The 25115-nt window shown below is 32.9% G+C and overlaps 1 protein-coding gene across 3 annotated transcripts in view; it reads right to left on the bottom strand.

Moving 5' to 3' along the window:
- LOC123708795 (apoptosis-stimulating of p53 protein 1) overlaps positions 1-25115 on the bottom strand; it is a 175796-nt gene that overhangs the window by 119131 nt on the left and 31550 nt on the right. The window contains exons 2-4 of one of the 3 annotated variants that reach the window (XM_045659717.1): positions 14755-14802; positions 7520-7673; positions 2531-2620 (exon numbers count right to left, since the gene is read on the bottom strand). In XM_045659717.1, coding sequence (XP_045515673.1) covers positions 2531-2620; positions 7520-7673; positions 14755-14763 — 253 coding nt within the window. In that variant the 5' untranslated portion in view covers positions 14764-14802. Of the gene's footprint in view, positions 1-184; positions 514-2530; positions 2621-7519; positions 7674-14754; positions 14803-25115 lie in introns of those variants that run through there. The other 2 variants (XM_045659741.1, XM_045659732.1) reach the window with 2 other exon arrangements.

The raw sequence follows: 25115 nt of genomic DNA, 5'->3' as shown, positions 1-25115 counted from the left end.
GTTAAAAATGCGAAACTTTATAAACAAACATTTAATAAAAAAAAATGCATTTACTGGTCAGAATATGGGCCATGGTCATAAATGAGCAGCGTAAGGCAAAGCTCTAGAGTAAAGCCATAGAAAGTAGGCTTTGATATTTTGATGTCTATGTATATTAAGCTTTAAGTATAATACAATTTCATACCCGTTTTAATGATGAACGAACAATCCTTTTAGCACTATCACAAGCACAACACAATACGTCGAAACAAATTCACTGGTTTTAACGAATTTACTTTGAACGGTCCATGGCGTGATTTAAGGCAGCATTCGCGAGATGAAAGCCTGTTGAAGGTTTTACGAACATACGAAACGAACTAATTTAGGTCACTAGTACATCACACCATTCCACGACACTATACACTCGTTTTCTAATACAAAATCGACTTATTGTACACAAAATTTCCGAAAAGCTGGCACAATCACGAATAAAACAATCGCCACACAACCGAGGTACATTTGAACTAAGTTGGACTCGCCATAACCGTTGATCCAGTTGTACTGTCGATACAACAGTTTTGAGTTTAACGGCTTTACCGACGCCGCTCGTGACGTATATCGTCGTCTCTTACTAACTTTAAGATGTGAAAGAGGCAGCACTATTCGATATGTCAAAGTGGGAGAAGCCACAACCTGCGGTGGCGCAGAAAAGCCTCAAGCATTTTGTATAACGACAGGTGAATTGTTTACTTGTGTGCGTTTTCTTACTAGTTCTCAAGTATGGCTGTTTTTCTTGATTGTTGAATAGTGATAAAATATTCGACACCATTAAATTTCTATCGTGACTAGTCGGGTGGTGATATGTTTATGAGGAATTCATTAGCCATGCCACAAGTATTAATAACCTTTGAATGTCTTGATGCATGTTTCGTGTAAAACTTCAATGTTTATTTTATATTCCTAGAAATTATAAGTAATTTTTTTTAACTTAATTTAATTTACATTTAAAATTTGTCCCATGTTCTATTACATTTTATTTTAGAATTTCGCAAACGCATTTAAACAAAATTTTATAGCTAAAAATGTATCATATTATGTGGTTTTTACACCTGAGCCGCTATGCCGATTTTAATTAACTTTAAACCAAACTCGTACGCAATCAGGCTATTTTATTTTTTATTAATTTGCTTTCTCATTAATTTACATGTCTTGTCTTATATGTAACTTTAAAAAAACATAATTTAAATTTAATTATGGCTAATTTGTTTATTAACACACTAATACAGGACGGGCCAAAGTCTATTAAGTTAAAAGATAAAGTTGTCAAACCATAGTTTCGTAACTTGACAATTAACATAAATAATGTAAATTAAATAGAATTTTAACGAAGGCGCGTTAGACGTTATTAAATTACCATAAAATATTTCGCAAATGATGCAAATTAAAAAAGCCGTTTATATAAGTGAAAGTAGGTTACATAATAATTAATGATAATTGACACTTGTTAAAGAAGGTAAGTTTGACAGTGACATTGAAAAATAAGTGTACTTCTGCTGTCGCATAATATACATTTAAATTACCAGTAGAGGATTAAATCACGTTTCATGATCGTATTAAAAAAATCATAAATGAAACTTTGCATTTTAAAGATTTTACAATTAAGAAAAACGATGAAATCTATGTCACCGGTGATATGATTCATGTTTGTTCCGGTGTTTTTTACAAATGACATATGTTTCTTTTTACTTTATTTATTTCCACGAAATATCGTATGCGTTATAATCAGTTAAAGTAAAGCCGAAATAAACGACAATAATAATTACACATTTATATTTCCCTGTACAACAAGGATTTTTATTGGATCCCTAATTTAATAGCCCTTAATTGATTTCCGACATGTTTATGTGACGTCGATAAGTGTAAACAGTCCAAGCAATTACGCTCAGTGTAAATAAGAGGACAGATTAGCGCCATATTGAGCCGTTATTCAGTACTTGAGCCGATATTAGGAGTAATAAATCGTATTATCTATATATTTGATGTCAGTTAAGCGTTAATAATCTGTGACGTTCTGAACGATTGACCGTTTAACAAGATAAATACATCTTAATACAATAAAGCTACAAGGCTGATATCTATAATATAAAAATGAATCGCAAAATGTGTTGGTAAGGGCATAACGCAGGTTTGAACCCTAAATTCGCCAATTAGTTTGAAGCCCTCTAGCAGACATCCCAGTCGGGGTTTTTTAGTGGGTCACAGAAGAGTGGCCAAAGTTCGTGGAAGCGAAGATACTTTGGTCACCCGAGCTGAACCTCACACATCGGCCTACCTTCATCGGCTAACCTATCATCAAGGTGATGGCAGAACCATCACCCTCATGAGAATTTTTTGCGCCGACTATAAAATTGGTAAGAACAAAAAACTGCCACATTTCAAATCTTTTTGACAGAACGAAGTCTGTGGGGTCCGCTAGTTTTTATTTAAAAAATGAACTATGTTCAGAAATGTATAAATTATTGTTATGACTGTTAAAGTTAATATAGTATACCTTCATCAATATACTTGAGGACAAATTGCACATCAGGTCCCCAAGCAGATGCCACCTCCAATGGTGATTCTGCATCGCGTAACACGTGCACTGGAAGAATGGAAAAAACAAATTAAATTATTTATTTACAAGCAAATAAAGACTTTTTGTTCGTTTTAACCAGCTAATTTAGGTTACTTTTCGCCTAAAAGAGGACCACTCGTTATAAAAGACTCGCTTTCTGTGTTTATAAGCGACAACAGCTAATTGAATATTACAAATGAAAAAAAATGTAATGAACGAAGTTAAGTTTTTATTGTTCTTCTTCATTTGAACTATAATAAATATTTTTCTTTTAACAGTTATTCAAATTCTTAATAGTAGGAACTCAATGGACGAACTTGAGAAAACAATTTATAAAACCCGCTTTCATTGCCGTTGTCAAAACAGTCTCAAAATGTCAAAGAAAAGTTCTTTCTTTTGAATTGAGCTCATTATGATTAGCGCCTTAATATCTTTTCAGAAGAACAATTTTCTGATAAGTGAAGATATCTTCACATATTTATTGAAATTAGCGTTAAATTGCTTTAACTTCGCACTTGCACTTCCATTTCAACAAATACATCGTCCTTACTTATGTACATAAAAAAGAAGATTAAGACTCTTTTTTTTACAAGTACCTATCCATGTTTCTGTAAATTACTTCTTCTTCTAAAAATATTTTCTATATATTGTTTATATAACAGTGGGCAAACGGGCAAGAGGCTCACATTGCTGGAATGCCCGCAAGTGCCTTGCCGGCCTTTTAAAAACTGGTACGCTCTTTTCTTGAAAGTCTAAACTTCAACGTCAAACGTCAAAACTTCTAAGTCGAATTAGTTCAGAAATACTGGGTTGCTAGTTCCACATAGTGCACGGCAAAAATGTATTTTCATATGAGACACGCGTTAAACACGATAGAAGATGCAGAACCGGGAAACAGCTCCGTCAAAGTTAAAAACAATAACACTTCCGGTTGGCAACTGTCAGTTTGACAGTCAATAGTGACCGCGCCGTCATGTTGTTTTTGTAAATTAAAGTCGATGACATAGTTTTGTGTTTTGATTATTACCACTTATTACCACTACAGGATAAAATGATGTATGATCAATTAGATTTTTCCTTCAAGAAATTACCGAGTTAATATAAAAATATTGCTTAATATAAGATGCACCAAGAATATTTGCTAAATTTTTAGTTAAACTACTCCGATAGAATGAAGAGGTTTTTTAAAAGTTTATAAAAGCTTTCTTGAGTGAAGATGTGGTTTTGACTTAATTTAATTATTCACAGTATCCTTTAACTTTGAAATATTAATATTTTAGCTTCATAATTCCTTGAATTATTCAGTCTCAATACTCAACTTGTAGGTTAAGTACACGCTGAAAATGATAACCAAACTTTGTAAATAAAAAAAAATATATCAAATAGGCATTAACTTTCGCTTTAAAAAATCGGGCTGAAAAAAGGAACTTATACTCAACTGGGCTCAGACCTAAAAGGTTATAGCGCTACTGTTTTTTTGACACTGACAGTATAATATACATAGATGCAAAAGGAGATGCCGATTTCAAAAGGGTTAGCAGTTAACATAGAACATAAACATGACTTCTGGGAAGGCGATGACCGCATGGTTAGTGATGTAGATTAAAGAACAAAAAATAATGTTATTAATTTATTTAAGAATAAGTTAGTTTTCTGTTTCGTATATGTTGTTTAACAATGTAACCTGTTTCGACTTTGTATATTGTCTAAGTGTTTTCATATAATATGGATGTTTAGCTGTATGATTACTTATAAAAAAATATTTATACATTTAGTTTCATTTGCCAAAAATGTATCTCAAATTAATCTCGTTACTATATCTTTTTTCGTTCCTAATAACAATAAAGCCATTACGTATGTACATAAAAGCGCCTTTATGAAACATAAAAGCAATAATTAACGTCGCCCGCGCAGTCGACTAAATTATTTCAAAGGAACTTTACGATATTATAAAACGATTTTCTCGTTATTTATTATGCATAACATGAGGTAGTCATTATTGTTCTGGGAATAAAAAGACAATTAATTCATATGAAAGTAGCCGCTTTTATGTTTGCATAAGTATAAACAGTTTCTTTGTATGAACATTCGTTCTACATATTTGTTAAAAATTCTATACATGTTGCGCTGCTCTATATACAATGTCAATAATGAATCAATATGAGCTGAACAGGGTAGTTGATATTTAAGTGACATTGATAAGTCATTTTTGTATTAAAACGTTTTCGGTTTGTAGTACATACAATTCATTTGATACAGAGTAGCAGACCAACAAGTGTAAATTTAATCATCGCTGATGTTTTGAATTGTATTAAGATTTAAAGAATAGTTCTAAACTCCTACATCTGTCAATATCGAATGAGCATAAAAAGCTGAGTATTTGAAATATGTTTGTGTAAACAGCAGGTGATAATGTAGTCTATACCTTAGGGTGCAAAAGTAATGCTCGAAATGGTAAACTAGCCGTTACAAAGTTGATAACCGTCGCGTGCGCACTTCAAGTCTTGCAAATATTCATTACGCCAAATTATAGTTGTTAGTTCTTGCATGTACTGATGTGAAGTTAATGCGCGGGAACACTGAAGATGGTTCGTTCACAGATCAAATCTATATTAATTTCCTGTCCAATTTTTGCTTTAGGGGAGAATTCCAATTTGCGCATATATTTGAATTTTAGTATTAGGTATACGGAAAAATAATATCTTTAAAATCTTAAGTTAATTTTTATTCACGTCTTTTTGTGTATCTTATAAATGGAGTTTACAACATTTTTAAGTAAAAGAATAATATACAACACAAAATTAAAAATATTACCAGTACTAAGAGATTTTGTAAAACGTGTTTATTAAAATCAAAACACAGTACACAATTTAATTAATTTGATTTCAAAGTTTACCTCACAATGTAAAGGTATCAAATATGTAACTACACATATAATAAACTTTAATGAGTTGGTTGAAACAAAAGCACCGGTTTCATGTATTTTGAGAGTTGCATAATGAAGCATCCTTTTATAGCTTTACTTAGAAAATGTATGCATGAAACTTAAATTAGCTTTTCCGAGCTAAATTATAACGCTAACAAGTCTGAAGCGGCCAGCTTATAATAAATGATACTTTAGAATACAATCTGTGAAGTACAATACTTGACAGTTGTAAGGAAAATTGTCACTGAGTGTTTGTCGGGTTCGTTTACAAGCGTAAAACACTGTCGTAAAATAAAATTATTTGACATATTTAGAAATAATATTATATACAATTGATTCACGTAAACATTTTCATACAATTTTGGTGTTAATGGCTCCCGTATAAAGTAAACTTTTTCATCTCAGACCACGTTAGTAAGTTGTACGTCGTGGTCGTCTTCCCCATCGTCGCCTCATACGTTTAGGTCTCAGTTGCAATACGTAACAAAGTTGTTTAAAAGTCTACAATACAATAGTTTCTCAAATACATATCTTCTTGATAAACTGGATATATAATAACACAAATATAAGTTCTATAAAAATTCTAAGATAAAGTCGTTGATGATCTGTAACGCTACAATCGTTTAATTTAAAATTTTTAGGTTCGAAGACGTTCGAAGATTTTCCGTGACCGACGCCAAATGAAAATGAAATTTCGGACATATCTTTCCCACGACATCTCGATAGCCAATTATGGCAAGTCGACTTTTTGCTTTCGAGAAGCTCTTGATTGGTTTGCAATGACATCACTCATTTAATACCTTTGTATCAAAGTAGGATAAATAATAAAATACCCATCAATAACAAGTTACTCTTAGTGTTTAAAGTTGACTACTTCTTCCCTCTCAGTCAAATTGCGATTATGTTAAGATAAAAAGAGAGAGATTACACTTTTTAAATGTAATAGGGCTTATTTAATCGATATAGACGCGAATACACAATTCGAAATTTAGAAAGCAGTCATCTTGGCCAAGTTACAGAGCTTTAAATATTACATTTAGTTTATTAAGTATAACTGAACTTTTTTGTCTGTGCCCTAACGCTAAGTTTGTAGAAACATTGATCCAGGAAGAATATTATATTTTGTTTTTATAAGCCAATACAATTATTTAATTAAGTAATTTTTAAATTCATAAAATGTTTTCTATTTTTTTTAATACGGCAAAAATTCATTAGAAATAAACTTTACTGAAAACGTTAATTTTTCTTGTTTATAATTTTTGTGATGAGAAAATGTAATTTGGTTTTACTACGTTTGTTCTTGTCATATACAGTAAGCAAAGTATATTCATAGCCCGGTACAAAAATAATATTTAGTCATACATCCGCTTCTTAATTATTTTCATACTTTAAAATATTGCATTTAAGTAACTGCAGCAATTTAGTCATAACAAGAATTCTCACAAATCTAATATCACAAAAAAATATCAATAATATTCGGTTAACGAATGAATATGAAAAAACTTATCTCGTTTATGTAAAATTCATGAAGCATCGCTTTTATTTACCTTCATACTAGATGTTCTTGCACTAGGTACAATATGTATGACAGATTCCATTTAAAAGGATGTAAGCTAACAAGTGCTTGATATAAAAAGTACACCGCTATACAATTTTGTGTCAAGCTGAGAATGTAGGTCTCAACCATCCGTTACCACACACGATTCCCTTAATAGCCCTTAAAACGGTTATGGGCTTGTATCTAAGATTGCTCGTATTTCTTCTTATAACTTCTTTTGAAGCCAAAACGAACGACTTCAATAGGTTCATGAATAAAGTAATATACTGGTAAATCCAAGATAATATAACAAGTATTACAAGAAATGGTTAAGTAGTTTAAAAGTTATAAAACCCTCGATCGCATTGCATTTGGTATCATTCAAACAAAAGCTTTTAAACCAGCTTTTAAATAATAAAATATACTCAATTTGTCAATAGAGCAAATCTCAAAAATGCTATACCTCCATGGTGAGGGTGCACGCTGATAAGCAAGCAAGGCTCGTCTCCGGGCTCGCGACAGCATTCCAGCACGTCCCGGCTGGTGGTCTGTGGTGTCACAGGCACCGCTGTGGGCGACCATCCTGCACCGCTCTCGCACCACACTCTCACTATAATCTATAAAAGTATTGATTGAATATATAAAAGTTGTTATGCAAAATTTCTTTCAAATTTAAAACAACGACTTGAACGACCTTTGGTTTTGAGTGAGTTTCCTAGTCTAACAATTTCATTTATTTACGGGTATCATTATTTAGAGGAAATTCAGTTTTAACAAAAAAATATTTATTTATATACAATGAATACAATATTTGTATTTAATATATGTAATACGATTATCGTATATAGGACGCTATTGTTTATGTTATATGACTGATGTATATGTACTGCAGTTATACAGCAAACGTCTAAGCTTTTGAAACGTCCTAAGTTGTTGAAAGCTTTAGAGTATTTATGTCTCTATAACCTGTACATTCTTGCAAAGGCTGACTGACAGTAAATGGCTGTAGGTACTAAAACGGAGTAGAGAGTAACATTATATGGAAGAAAACGACTTCTATACACGAGAATATAATAGTTGCTGGCGACGTATACGGTTATAGAATAAAAACGTTGTACCTTTTCAGGCTTCCACGAGTCGAGTATACGGGTGTGAGAATGTAAAAACTTTATTTTGCCTTTCATTATTACTGCACAAACTATGCCGAAACATTATTATGCAATAAATATACAGCAAAGGCTTACAGTTTTCAAGGAAATAAGATGACGGCCATGCGCTTCGAGTGATAGTAGTCGGTTACCATATCTAGTCAAATCACAGACAAAAGACTCAATCCGTCATGTCGTTTAACAAATCGCGTTAAAGCGGAACACACCACTTCCGTCATTCGACATTTCATAGCCAATTTATTTTTTCGATTTGCAATTGGCTCGATTACCGGGTATAGCGTTTTATATCAATCAATATTACTAAGCATATTTTTATAAATAGTTTTCAGATGGGACTTTTGTAAATTTATGTATCACTTATATAAAAAAAGCACATATTTAAGACAGCTTAAAATTTCATCTGGTTTTAAATGCGTTAATTCTAGGCGGATTTTGCTTTTCATTTTACATAGGTAACAATAAAAAAATATTTTACAGATACGCGTAAGTAATATTCTGGACCTAAGGAATATATCACTTGCACAAGCACATAAAGTAATGGCTAAAGTCATTGAAACACAGGAACAACTTAACTTCGGCGGTTAGTTTCACAAATAGAAAACAAGATTTCTATGTTTATTAAGCAAACGTTAATTAATTCATTGAATACGAGATTAAATTAAATAATCAAAATTGTATAGAAACAGTTTGTATTCATTAGCAAATGCTTTCATTTACAATCCTATTAATTAGTACAAACTATCCTAATTGGACGGTAATCGGGAAACCGGGGATTCAGCTTTAAAATAAAAAAACTTCACCTGAGGTTTTCCGATCATATGTAATCATTTTAAAAGTGTTGGCGACTTTGACTTATTCTTTTAAGTTGGAATTCATAAAATGTTAAATACATACTTGCCTAAAAATTAAAGTTATTAGCATAGATTCATATCAGAAATGTCCCATTTCATTATTGGAGTGAAATTATAAATTGATGTTAATAAAATGTGTGGTGTTTGACTATTAATTCTTTATTTATTCACATATTTGATTATTCATTTAGTTAACGAATACTGTTAGGTTAAAGAAACTAATGAAAATTTAAACAAACTTAAAACCTTGTAATACAACTACAAGATATTGGATAATTTCAACACCAATATATTTATATATTTTTTATTATGTTATTTCATTACAACTTGCTTTTTTTAATGCAATTCAATTTTTAGCTGTAACAATAGCGTTTGTAGTTATGGTCCTTACATAGTGTTTCCCTTAGATGGTGCAGGTTTTGTTGATGCAGCAATCACATTAGCATTAGTTCCAAACAAGTTGTTGCGTATCTCTTTCCGTGTATGTTTAGAACTATTTGTTATGTATATTTCACATGTAAGAAAATCAGAATAAACCCACTAATAAAATGGTTATTTTCATAGCATAAAATAAAGATTTTACGCCTACACAAGAGAAAGTGATGTCACGAAACGGGAGATTTATGTGAGCTTGCAAAATATTTATAAAACGCGTTGCAAAACCCTTCATAGCTCACCAACTAATTATATGGGGCGTGTTATTTATGACTTTAATTCCTCTAATACGAAATAAACAAAATATATTTTGTTTACGTTGTGAAGGTTTATAATAATACTTGGGTTATTTGGATCGTCTTATACAAAGCGAATGTTTAAGATAATATTCATAAAAGATTTATTATTGATGATACTGTTACGTAAGTATATTACAGTACGTAAGTTTGTTAACACGGAAATGCAAGCCTTATCATAATATTAAACCCCTTATTCATAAAAAAAACTTTATAACAAAGTCGTCAAGTCAAAAACTAAAACACTGATCTTTCGTTTTACGGCGTCAAATAAATTCGTTATAAAAAAACTGAGTAAGCTACTCTTATATATCACAAGTAGAAGTCCTAACACTACTTAAATAGAATATGAAAGCCCTTGGTACTTTTTATTTCAAGTTAATTTGATAAATATCGTTTATGAAAGACTCTTTCAGTTAGATTTACTTCAGGTTAGATGTACTCTAACCAGATTCCTTATTTTACAATCTTTAAGTAATTCGTATATAAGGTCATAAAAAGGGGATTTACGTTTAATTACTGTATATAGAGTCAGACCTCTATAATTTCGACTAGTACTACATAAATATTCCACTGCCTGTTTCTAAGTAATGTAAAATTATGTACACAGGCTATGTCTAATGCTAACCGGAGTACCTTTGATACAACGGACTCAGCAACTACTTCCTGTATTATGTAAATGCTCTGCCATTTACATTATATATTTGTCATATATGATCCATGGGATCCAACTGAATGTAAACTACATAATGGGACATGACATTAGAAGCCTTAATATATTTAAATATGTTATGTATTATTGTCAAGTACTATATAGATACTTCAGTGGCATTGTTTAACTTTTGATCTATGTAATGTACCCAAATATTATTATGAGGAGAGATTTGTTGTATTATTTTTTATTTAGGGAAAAACTCTAATAGTGCTGAAATGTTTTTGTCCAAACCAAAAGCCATATTATCACCGAGTAGCGAGTAACATAATATGACCGAAGTACCGCTGTTTAAACCACAGGACACAGCTAGTCATTTGTTTAGGTTCATAATTTATTAATTACAATTGTAGTTAGTTTAGGAAATTAGACGCCTTATGTGTTAAAGGTTGTATGAGGTTGGTGGTGGTGTTGTGCTATGTGTTTAATATTGTAACTTAATGATGAGCTTTTATTGCACTGTGATGTACGCATTATATATTTATTTTCTTGTAATATTATATATTATATTCCTATATATTCCTGTTTATAGCATAAAAAATATTGTTAAAATGATATAATATGTAAGACGATACCATGAGTTGATAAATATATATTATATACTGTTACTTATTCACCGAAATAAGCTTTGGTTATTTAACTTAAACTGATGAATTAATTATAATTAGTTAATGTTAATCATGCATTCGTTTAATTCGAGAAAGAAATGGAAGCACGGCTGATCGTATTCATCAAAGCTTAACATTAATGTCCGTGATCCTCCATAGATTTACGTTCGCTTTCAAGGTTTCTGTACACATTAAGCCCTCCTCAAGTACATCTGCATGAAAATTATCGCAATGCACATAAAACAATCTACTAGGCATCTAACTAGTTTCTAAGAGGGGAGTTTTTGCCCACACTTAAGGGATGACGATTGTGATCCAGATATGGTAAGAACTAAGAATATAATAATGCTGTAGGTATTCAGTAACTTCCTTTAGCACAGCTGCCTGCGCAGATGTTTAAGTAAAGGGGTCAACGTCGTCCGTTATGCAAAAATTATTTTATGAATTTAATATCTACTTTAAACTTATATTAAAAATCACAAAGTTACTTCAGGTCTTAAAAGGGAAATGAAATACTTAGAAATAAAAAAAATGGAATTATCGCGACTGTATGGTAAGAAGTAGATAGCTAAGTTTTTTTATATATATAGTACTCAGTATTTGATAAAACAATTTGACGATTTTTGTAATATAGATTACAAAATCATATAAAAAATAATTGTTGTTCGTTTGCCTCGCTAATAGTGTAGTAGTGAGCAGTTTTGGCCTAGTGGCTTCAACGTGCGACTCTTATCCCTGATGTCGTAGGTTCGATCCCCGGCTGTGCACCAATGGACTGTCTTTCTATGTACGCATTTAACATTTGCTCGAGCGGTGAAGGAAAACGTCGTGAGGAAACCGGCTTGCCTTAGACCCAAAAAGTTGTTGGCATGCGTCAGGCACAGGAGGCTGATCACCTACTTGCCTATTAGATTGACAAATGATCATGAAACAGATACAGAAATCTGAGGGCCAGACCTAAAAAGGTTGTAGCGCCATTGATTTTTTTTTCTCGCTAAAACTGGCTCGACCGATATATTTTTGATGTTGAAATATTTGTAAAAGTTCAGGGAAGGTTTAATCTTCATAAATAATAAGTAAATAAATATATTAGAAACTACAATTGAATTTTCCAATAAAACTGGTCCTAGCTGGGCAAAAAAATTACTTTTTTTAAAATAAAAAATTTACTTAGTTGTCATTTATTTATAGATTAGCTTCCTACTTCGAAACCGATCTCTTAGGTCAGTTTTAAAATTTTTATAAAACTTCGACACAAATATATGTAAGTGATACGAACTTTCCCAGGTCGTCTAGTTTTATTACAATGCTGGAACAAACCGCAATACATAAACCATTCCCTTGACCATTGAGCCATGAAGGCTGTCGATATATTAGGTGAATCTCTCGCTCTCTTTTCAGTTGGCAGCTCATGTCTGAGCATCATGGTCAGCATGGAAACATCTGGAGCGAACTATCGGTTTCCACTGGTTTCTGTCAACCACCTCTATTATTACATTACTTTTGAGGACGATAAGTCTCACTTGATCAGTTCATCTGATTGGTGAACGGCCACGTGACCTTTTAGCTTCACTATTACCAACCACGACCAGTGTCACCAAGTTCTCATCAATTTCAAATATTAATTAATTTAAAATATTAATAAGGTCATTAAGAAATTATAAAAATAGACTGGGATGTTTCGCTCTTATGTAGTATTTAATTATTTTAGATACGGAATCAAACTGTTACAAAGTACATGAAAAGATAAGGCTAGGCTACCTTTAATCAACATTTTCGAAAATCAGTGTGCAACAAACAAAAGCCAAAAGCCACGTCAATAAATACAGTAGTTAAGAAACGAGATATGATTGCAATAACTTATATAATTTATGTTAACGGATCGTAAATCAAACATTTATTATAATAAATAGACAATATTGTACCCAAATGCAAATAAGCATAGTTAGCAAAGGTTTTGTTTGCTTAGTCATAATTTATGGAGGCTGTGTGTACAATTTGGACCTTGAATCAAAATATACCTGGTACACGCGTACATGGGTCACATATTGGTTAAATTAGCGTTTAAATATATTTGAAGTCATAAACCTCCAGTTTATAGGTCTGTATGGAATTAAACAATATATTATATAAGTTTAAGGAATTGATATTATGACACTATCTGGTCAATATATTCTTGAAGCCTTGTTGTATGTACAAAAAACTATAAATGATTTTAAATGGTGATTTAGTATAATACTTGAAACAGAACTAATTTGAGTGTATGACCAAGCAGGCTGCAGGCAGAAGATAAATCACTTATATCGAAATTGTATTCCATTTAACAACAAACTCCCAAGCGAAGTTAGAGAATTATCACTAAACAAATTCAAAGCCCTCTTTAAACATAAATTAATCAATAAAGCTTTTTATAAATCTGACGAACATTTAAATGATCCTAATCCTTGGGATTGATTTGCTCCAGTTCAAACAATTAGTACGACTCGAAACTTTGCGATTAAAAGCGGCGGAAAATTTCTTGCCAGTTCTTCTGGCCCGCTCTACGCCCTTGACTTGTGAACTGGTAGTAAATGTAAAATTACAACTAATTTAACTTCTTTTCTAACGTTCATAAATGTACTTGTTTACCTATATGAATAAAGTTATTTTGAGTTTGAGTATATAGGAACGACTCGGCACAAGCACACCTTTCATAAGACTATTTATAGACGTTCCACAAGATCTTCTTTAAATTTAACAAATCATAAGTTAGTTATCACACAGATGACGGAGGTATTCAGGGACATAATATTGCAAAACGGAAATTTAAATCTATTTAACTAGAAAAATTCCTAAGTAAAAGTTATAAAGATGTGGTTTGATCACAATCAACATAGATTGTAGTTTAAATAATACTATTTACTTCGCTGTACAAATAGTAAGACATAGCAAGAATAAAAAATATTAAGAGATCTACTACTACTACTACTAACTCTAGCGGGTTAACCGCCTTTGTGCCATACATATTTTCGTGACTTCATTCTTAAATTTAGTGTCATCAAAAACAATTAAAGTAGTTGTATTTGCTATCAAGATACCGATATTGAAGTGGGTTAAAAGGTGAAATGCACCTTTGAAAGTTTTTAGATAGCGCCTACGGGAGTCCAATGAAGAGCAGTCATCAGTCAGTCAGAGCATTTTATACTATTCATATTATTATTATTTTTTTTATAAAATAGGGGGCAAACGGGCAGGAAGCTCACCTGATGTTAAGTGATACCGCCGCCCATGAACACTCTCAATGCCAGAGGGCTCGCGAGTGCGTTGCCGGCCTTTTAAGAATTTGTACGCTCTTTTCTTGAAGGACCCTAAGTCGAATTGGTTCGGAAATACTTCAGTGGGCAGCTGGTTCCACATAGCGGTGGTGCGCGGCAAAAATTGCCTTGAAAAACGCTCAGTCGTGGAACGTCGGACGTCGAGGTGATACGACTTTTAATTTTAAGTGTAAAAATTTATATAAATAAATTAAGAAAAACTTTTTTAATTTAACTTTATTCTATCGTCATTAATATACAGGCGCTTATATATAGGTATATAAGTAGCCTACATATTTTATTTGTTCCATAATTTACATGTTCACAATCTTACCGGTATCATTTTTGGGTGACATGTGTAGTCGCAGCTTTATCTTCCTTTCTGAAAAAGAAACACACCGAAATTATTTTCTTATTAATCCACTAAATAGAGAAGTGTAAGCCTTAGGTTTGTACACCGGCTGTGCACCAATAGACTTTCTGTCTATGTGCGCATTTAAAATTCGCTCATACGGTAAAGAAAACCATCGTGAGGTAACCTGCTCACTCCAGATCACCTACTGGCCTATTTACAAAAATAAAGGATCATGAAAGAGATACAGTATTCGGAGGCCAGACCTTGTTGTTGTGTTGGCACTGTTTTTATGATCCACTAAATCTTTACAAAAACCTTAATAAAATGTTATTTGTTTCTAATTATCTCTTTTGTAAGGAATAAACCGTTTTCAATTATGAACACAGAATATTTAATCAAACCGACAAAACTAGGATATTAGTTTTTTTTCAATTAAACACTGTGATGAAAATTAATTTATCGTTTGTGCTATTGGTTTTTATGATGCAATTTAAATGTGAAGTTATAAACGCCTAAAGTGATAAGTGATTGTATAGAGCCAAAAAATTAAAATATAAGTAGATATGCGAGCCAGTTAATAGCCAGAGAGCCAGATAAGACAGTTAATAAAATTGAAATAAATATTCCAAGTCCTGGTGGCTATTTTCCACCAGTAAAACTCGTAGCTTCTGGCTTCAACTGCCGACAAAACAATTTACGGATTGGTAGTTGGAAGGTCTTACGTTAAAAAATCCCCCTTATTCCTTATTGTGGGGCCTACCTGACTTTAAATGCTACACGTCACATATCCATTTAAATATATTGATTGAATTTAATTAAAATAAATTCGACAGTTTGAAGCGCACACGTTTCATCTAAGATTAATCTTTGGTTTAAACAGCGAAAATCCTCACGTATAAGAGATTTAGAAATGAAGAATATATCACGTACAAACGTTTCTATTTAAACGGAGCATGGACGAGATAAACGTTCACTCTTCACTGTGTATGAAGTTTTATACAGTACTTAAATAGTTCTCCCATAATTCATTTGATTACGCAAAAGCAATTTTTTTTGCGGTGTTCCCATCTCTACTCATTGCCGGTGAAAGCCATCCGATATACATCGATACATTATTTTATTTATTACTAGCTGACCCGACGAACTTCGTACCGCCTAACATGAAAGTTACGAAACCCATTTGACATTGAACATTTTATATTGGAATTCTTTTTTCCTTTTTATTTATTTTTTCGTAAATGTTTTAATGTGATTCTGCTATTCAGGACGGAGACAAATAATCAATGAATTGACATTTCTCTCACTTCCGTCAGTAGATCATTTCTGAGCATCGTGGTCAGCAATGAAACTGCTCTTCTCTGGAATCTGGAGCGGACTATCGTCCACTAACAACTACTTTCTTCAAGTCAAGTCAACAAGTCTTTCACTTTATCAGTCCGTCTGGTAAGTGAACGAGCACTTCTTTTGCCTTCTTTGTTACCAACCACGATCATTTTCTCCAAATTTTCTTAGCCATTGCCTATTGCATAGAATTGACATTACTTTTTGATAATAATATCATAAGTTTATTGGGAACACACACAAAACTGGGAAGATTCCAATAAGGCTTAGAAAGAAACTCACCTGGAATCAAGACGACGCAGAAGAGACGAAGTCAGCAGCACTTTAAGAGATATAGAAAATTTAACTGAATCTTACCAGCAGAGCAGCATTAGCATATGCAATACCCAAGAAAAGTGGAGCCTAGTTCTCGCATTGGTACCCTTGAGGATGAGACCACGTCAGGGAAACGATGACTATGACGAGAATAGAAGGGCATGGTGAAAGTAACTGATTAGGATCATATGGCAGGAGTCACTGAATAAACTAAAATTATACGGTCAAGAAATTAATTTTATGATCTTTCGAAAAAAAAATAATTAAAAATTAATACAATTATTTCAAATGAATTACGAACTTTGCTCTTTTCTAAACAAGGAAAGCTTTAAAAGTTCCCTTTCCCTAAATTTTTTTTATCTTCACCCACTTTTCTCAATAACTTAAACCTCGGCGCTTAATAAGCTGAGCTATGCTCTGTGTCCCGGACCGGTCTACAATAACCGTATTAAGCGTCGTATATTATGCCCTAATCCGTATTAAATCGGGTAACGTTTTAAACAGGCGATTTAAATAGGATTAAGTTCCGCGCATGACTTAAAAATTTAGAGTATGACTTATATTTTATTTATTAACACTTCGTTGCAGAAATATTATACAATTGACATAATAAAATGAAAAGGAGGGCAACTGCCGACCTTATCGCTTTCGAGAAATCGCTTCAAGGCAACCATTGCGAGAAAATATTTTAAATATATATATAATAATAAATTTGATAAAATAATTACTGGGGGTTAATCTTTACGTCTTTTCCAAAAATGTTTTGACATTATTGGCAAAATCGAATTTAAATAGTCCTTTTTTATGAATTTTGCGACGAAAGAAAGTGTGGAAACATATACAAATGTAATACAAACCATTTTACAGTAAGCTATCGGCTAATCAGAGGTATCATTAGTAGAAAAGTCACATCGATAATAAGTCCCAAGTTCTCAGTTGGAAGCAATATAGGAACAGGATCCATTTCAGTTAACATATCAATACAGATCTCTATGGAAACCACTCCTTAATCTATTTATTAATTTTACATTTATTAAGGAAAAGTAGCGGATGTTCGGTAATACCATGAAATAATATTATGCCATAGCATAAGGTGTACAATAGCGCAAAGTAGGTATTTTAATTAAACGAAATGCATGTATATGGTATTGCTCTCTTGGGCATATAATTCACAGAACGTGAATAATTACCGTGAATAGCCATTTATATTTTAAATACGAATGCTATATTTGTTATGCTTTCATGATTACAAAATAAAGGAGGCGAGGAATTACTAAATTATTTTTACGCAAAAGCTTTAACATTTTAAAATTGTTTTATGTCCCATGCACATTACATACAGATGAAACATTACAGATAAAAAAAACTACCTACTATTAGTTATAAGGGGTGCAACGGGCGTTCCTATCGCTAAAAAGGGATCTCTTCCAGGCAACCCTAGTAAGGAAAAATAAATAAATACAAATAGAGTGCAAAAAGTTGAATTAACAGCAAATGCGTCACTTAAAGTTAAGTGCCACCTGTAACCCCAGGAAACTTAGTGCGTTGCACGCCTTTAGAATCTACGCTTTTCCCTTGAAGGTCCCTCAGTGTTAAGGTTCGGAAATACCTGGAATGGCAGCTGGTTCCATATTGTGGTGGTGAGCGGCAAGTGTCTTAGAAAGCACACTATCGAACGCACGACGCTCGATTACTTTATCATAGCATTTACTTGTCATAAGTCATTATAACGCTTTTGAAAGTACGGTAAACCTTACAGGTAGGTTTTTGACAGATTTAATTTCAGGTATACAAATTTCTACTGGGAAGTCAGGTCAAAAGAGATCTATATACAATATACTCATCACCGTACCAGTCGAATTAAATAAAAGTTTCATCTGCATCTTCTTTTTTTGCGAACTGTGAAAGCGACTCTTCCCTGGGATACGACCTCAAACTGCTTGAAAAAAGAACATACTCCTCCTTCAATGGCAGCCCACTAAAATAGGCATCCAAAGTCTGCGATGACTGCCATTATTGGGCGTGCCGTTGCACCCCCCCACCCCCCATATGCTTTTAAACCCTTTCTTTACCGCCTTTTCTTCTCACGAGACAAACGAATCCCTTGACAGAGGAACGTTGCTCATTACCCAAGAATTCAAATGATAATTGTACGTTTTCAACGCATAAGAATTCAACATCTCTCCGCTAAATATTCATACATTCAAATGACATGCGTAGGAGTGACAAGGGCGATATTAAGATTTCAAGATCTTGATGATAGAGAACTGTCTGCAGACGTATTTCAATCAGAAACGCTCGGACTTAACAAATATATATCGAACCGTCGTTAGCTCTTGGCCTCATATTTGTGGATGTGTTTCGTTTCATTCATCAAATCATTTGTATTTACAAAATAGCAAGTTCTGATCAGCCTTCTTTGCCTGAGACACGTCGTCGATTTTTTGGATCTAAGGCCAGTTTGCTCACAATGTTTTCACCGTACGAGGCAAACAGTACTAAAAATATAATTTACAAAAAGCAAGAGCAATTGTTTCTTTGATATATTATTTTTATGAATACAAAGAGTGTAGATTATCTTAAAGAACGAACGGTACTACCGAAATGGCCGAGTCCCACCCTCGATTGTGGTCTTTGTATGCAAATATCTCGCTACCAAATATTTCAAGCGGCCTCTACTAACTCCGTTTGTTTCTTAGCTTGATCGATGAACTTTGCCTAGATTCACAAACTTTGTTTTTGTTATAGAGACAAGTTTAAGTTTGAACTAGGGTTGCCATCTGACAAAATCTATAAATACTTAATAAATAAGTACCTTGTTATATTAGTGTAAACTCAGTTTCCGCACTTATTAGACGCCCTTACGTACAGCCTTAACGTACAGTATATTATTTGCAAGTTACATTTATAATTTTATAAAAGAAAAACCTTTCGGGTCATATCACCTTGGAATCGGGGAACATTGAATTTATGGGTAAACAAATATATTCATGTATTAGGACTATTGCCAAAATCTAAATATTATAAGAATCTGTCTGCCAGGATGAATTTTTTAAATGAATAATCTCAATAAGATTTACTCGCACTAGTTTCAGTCAATAGTTGAGGCGTAAGAGTTAATCCGGAAACAGTATGCCGACAAATTTGTCCCTTCCGTACCGTTGATTTTGTCACATAAACCTTCGCCAGCCAATTCGTCCGCATAATAGCTCGCACGTTAACACTGTTGTACAAAAAGCTAGTCTGGCCAATAATACTGTTACATAAACTTTTTTTTCAACTGTTTCATTATTTTAAATTTGGAACACGTATATAATTTTAAAAACTTTTCTTGGTGTTGCGCCATTTCACATTTTTTTGCGTTTATTACAAATTACAATATGGAATGGGGTTTTAAAGAAAATATGATTGCAGTGAACGCCTTGCACAAGGTGGGTATGGTTACATACCAGACACTTCAAATCTTGGTATCTATATTGGTGGCTATACCGTACTATCAACAAATACATCAACTCTTCGTCTGTTGAATACCAGAAACTACAAAGGCTGTTAATGTTGTAAAGCCAGAATTCGTTGAAACCCCAATAGTAAGCAAAAAATCGTATCGCGAGAAATGAAGATTCCCGCTAGGACTCTGTCGCATATTATAAAATAAGACCTGAAGCCCGCTACTTATAGTCGATATACAGGACATACTATCAATTAATCTTTACATTTAAAGAGAGTGGATCAATCAAAACGTCTTCTGTCCCGAATACGCAGGTGAAAAACACAGAAATACCATCTTTACATATAATATATCAAGCTTATTATGATTTAATAAACAGTATCCAAATATATATCTAATAAAATCTGTATTAATCTCTCAGAATGAGTGAGACCACCCTGAACCTTGTACACTGGACAATTTAGATAAGTACAGATCAGTACTATTCCGTTAACAGTAAGTGCGTCTGTCTTCTAAACTCTGTCTTATCTAATTGATTTAGTATTTTTAAGTCGGCGTTCTTTAAAAAAAGAGGGCCAAAACGTATTGTCTTGTCTTTATTCAGATTAGGTACTTATGCAATTAGCTTACATTTACGAGTTTGATTTTCGGATTCAGAAGGCATATAAAACTACTAACCATGACATAGAAAATTGTCTGCCCAACGGGGTATTCTTTATTACTAGCACTTTGCGTTATGAAGATATACAATAAAGGGATATGTTAAATGTTTTCCTCTTTAAATATAAACAGTAAAGTGGAATTTTTCGAACTGTTTTAAGGTTACGGGAGCTGTTTTCACGTATATTCAACACCAATATACCAGAATATATGACTGCTCATATCATCAACTATCATTGAACTAAGACTTCGAAATACGTATAAAAGTACCTATTTGTTTGTAACTGTCACCCATTCTCACTCCGGGGTGAATCGTGCGCAGACGCCAAGCGTAATGAAGAAGATGCATAAGTACCAAAGCCTTTTCACACGAATAAATATTTAGTGAAACTATAGAGTTGCTCCAACTTGGTTGCCATGGCCAATACGTCAAAATCGATTTAGTTGTTTGCCTTGACTTGGCCGAATATTTAACAACTAACTATGGTAAAATCTTTTTTATTGCGTATAATTAGAAACCAATATAATCTGTGATCATGACAAAGTTTTATTTTTCTTATGTATTTAGTTGAAGTATCAAAGACAAGGTATCTTTTATAAATATACCACCGATTTATGTTCTACGTCAAATTAAGTAAACTTTTGTAAAGATTATTACCATAAGAAATCATACTCGCTATAAAGAAAAAGTGCTCAAATAAAATTAGCATTATTTATGGTTGAACAACGCCTTTAGCAGATGTACAGGAATCTGATACTTATCCAATCATTGTGTCAATCCGTCCGTCCGTGGGAAGTGCCAATCGCCGAATGCCAAGTACACCAACTTAAAATTACTCTTTACATTCATGGTCATGACTTAGGTCATTGCACTTCGTCTAGGTAGGTACTCGTAGATAAAAATAATATTTGGAATAGAATTAAAAATTTAATTTGGCCAAAGAAATTTACTTGCCAATGACAGGTCCAAACTCAAACACATCAAGGCTTAATCAACTGCGTAATTCGAACCTTGTACTTGTTTTGTTTACATTAAAGCTTTAGTTAGCTTTAGTAGCCGTTAAAGCCTCATTACCAGTAAGTTCATTCTTCGAAATGTGCTGTAAGGGCTCGACAAAATTTCTTGGCTAGTCCTAGTTCAGGGCCTGTTCATGTATACAGTTCAACGTTTGAATAAGTTACATATAAACTCATATCAGATTGATGAAGACAAAACATTCAATTGGTAGAGACGAATGACGATCCTGGTATCTACTGTATGAAAACAATATTTAAATATTTTCCTAATTTCCAATACAATTCACAATGTACTTAACATAGGACTGAAAATACCGAAGAAAATGTCTCAACTACACTTTAATATTTGCGAAACGATTCAATGACCTTTGCAATACCAATTAGATTACAAATACCATGGTTTGATTGCCAAAAATTATAGACTGAGCATTGGCTTGATGATTGCTATTATAAAAGCAAATAATCGTGGCAATATAGATAACTATTAGAATTTGTAACTGTACCGACATTTTGAATGAAATATTGGAGTTATTTTTCAATAAAGAGTTGTGAAAATATATATGTTATAATCTTCCAAAAATACATTTCAATACAACCAGGCGCGTGTACTCCCGCATTATATTATGCATACAGCCAAGAGAATTTTAGTGGATATACTCTATATCAAATCGAAATTTCCACTAAAATTAAAATACATTTATTTTCGTATTTATACTTTGATATATTGCTAAACGACAGTCGCCGTTATTCCTTTTGAAATAAGGAGTAACTTGATTATGCGGAAGCTGTAAGCTAAGGTCATTAGACAGCTAATGAAGATAAAAACTGGGGTCACGGCACTGTAAGAAAAAAAACGAACAATTAGCTATAAATCCTGAAAACTATGTGTCAACTGTCAAGCGTTTTAATCCTTGTTATGTGATGGCAAAAATATTACTAATAATAATTAAAAAATATATCCAGACGTTGGTACGTTTTTAGGCCCCCGGTAATTGGGGTCGAAATTTCCTTATCACTCTTGTATCGCTTTGCAAATAATCAACAGTGACAAAACAATTTTATTCCCTCAAGAATTATACATCACAGTATGTTATTCCAATTTTTAAGCGAGCGCCTTTTAAATAATAACAGTACGAGCATCGTAATACATCAAACAAATCCCTCATTTAGGACCTACTCTGCCAGGAAGACCAACATTTATTGTAAGTTTTTCTACACGTATTACGTAATATTATATCATAACTAAATCTAAAAAAATCACATTTAATCGGCTTTGAAACCACGTGACTTTACATTGTTCTCCATGGAACGGAACACTAACAATGATTTCTGAGTACTAACTTGAGGACAAATCTAAAGTTTTAAATGTTTATTTAAGGTGTCTTAATGTAATGACCGAAACCGTGATAGAACTAAACTTCCTCTCACAGAGTTGCAGACAACTGTCCATTATTGTTTCATTATGTTTAATGGAGTGAATATAACGTTACCTGTGGTATTCGAGACCAAGTCAGTGTTATCTCTGCCAAGTATAAAGCGATTCCTTTGTAGAATGGTGCGAGGCATTACACTGTTTTTTTCTTTATTCAGCCAGCTCAAACGTACATGCGTTTCAATAGTTAAATGCGGAAGGCAAACAGGAAATTTAAGACTAGTTTGACCATGAAAAATAACAAAACATACTTGAATACCTGTGTATTGTTCTTATGTATTTCTTTTAAGTACTTCTTGTATTGAGCTTGATTAAGATATATTTTGGCATGTTTTGCGGTATGGATTACATTATATTTCTGTTTCTTCCATGCCTTCAAGATACACACTCAAGATTTACTCATTTGAACCAAATTACTGAGTCATCAAAGCTGAAAATAAATCACTTTATTACTGAGGCGATAGTTTAAAATTTAAACAGCAGATACAATTAAAAATAAGTTACCTATAGTCGTGACTAACAAATTTCTTATGTTAATATCATGTAAATTGCCTTAAGAGCCAAATTAACGTCTTAAATTAATTACACAATTAACAAGATTTATATTGCAATTATTTTTTCTAGAAATGTCGTATACTTTAATTAATAATCCTCAACACTTAACACATTAATAATTAATATGTTATGTTTTATTTAAGCGTCACTGTTACAGCAATTAATTCTGGCAGGATTAACCGCCGTAACTCTTCTAACTAAATCACCGCATCATTTCAGGGCAAGTTATACGCTTATAGTACCTGAACACTAACAGTGTCTACTGCGAAATTGTAAACCAGAAGGTCAGTTTTAAAATTCAAAATATTTAAAAAAAAATTACAAAACCACATATTACGGAAATACATTTTGATTTGACATAAACATCAACAAGTTTTAAAGAAATACCTTCAACGAGCATGAGTCGATAAAATGTTGCGAATTATTCACAAAGGTATATTATTGGTTTAAAAAAAACGATTGTCTTAACTACCTTAAGACCTTGTACATAATAGATCAAATATTTTCCTACAGGTGCGAAACCCATTGTGCCTCTAAAATCTATTTCAAGGAGAACAACTATAGCCAGTTCTAGCCTAAATTGAGATGATTGTTCACAAAAAACAACCTTGACTCAAAAACGCTTAATTAATATTTACGCACAACTATTTAGAGTTTTATAAGTCTACTTTTAAATAGTGTCGTGGATCAATCGCGTTTCAAATTTGTTAAATACATATAGATCGACCTCCATATACTTGTATTTACAAAGGAACACATGATGACTAGGCTCATTATATGTTCCTTTTTTAACCTCTTTCTTAATACTGAAGAGACTTTATTATTATGTTGTAGTCAATCCGCACATCCACATGCCGCCACAGCCGAAGGCCTAGGTACCGAATCGACACAATGAAGCATGAACTGCAGATGAAGGCCAAAGTGGCACAGGATGGGGAGCAGTGGAAGTTTCTCGATTCGGAAGCCCAGAAACAATTTTGGGTCGTAGAGTATGTGGAGTGTGTTTGTGCTGTTTTAAACCGTGTTGACTAAGTGACGTTGCAACCAACATCAATTACACTTGTATGTTAATGCAGACATATAAGTGCAGCAGATACATAGTGAAGCGGATGAGGTTCAGCATTCCACCTCGGGCGATTGTTGGAGGCGCCTTTGGGTTGTAGTGGGTGTGAACAATAGCGAGTTCCACTTAACCCTTTCGCGTTAAGCAGTCGTGCCGCGGAAGGGTATACGCAATACATTTTCCCAAGTAAAAAAAAAAAGACTACAGGGTAAAGGTAATTCGACCATTTCCCGTTATTAGGTAATCTTTAGTATGCAAATGCACTTTTGCATACTAAAAGTTACTTGGAGTTATCATGTTTTTAACCATAAGTAATAATATAACCCCTATTATCTCCTAATGGGAATACGTGAAATTGCCAATAGACCCGTATAAATCGCAAAAATAGTAAAATATATTTGATCTAAATGAAATTAGCATTTAAACATTGTTAATTATAAGAAATGCCGGTGTAATGATTTAATGTATAACATACTAATACACTTTCAGCATTCAGCATAAAAGTTGAA

Source organism: Pieris brassicae, chromosome 1, assembly GCF_905147105.1.
Source record: "Pieris brassicae chromosome 1, ilPieBrab1.1, whole genome shotgun sequence".
Lineage (NCBI taxonomy): Eukaryota > Metazoa > Arthropoda > Insecta > Lepidoptera > Pieridae > Pieris > Pieris brassicae.
This window is presented reverse-complemented; position numbering and strand designations above follow the sequence as displayed.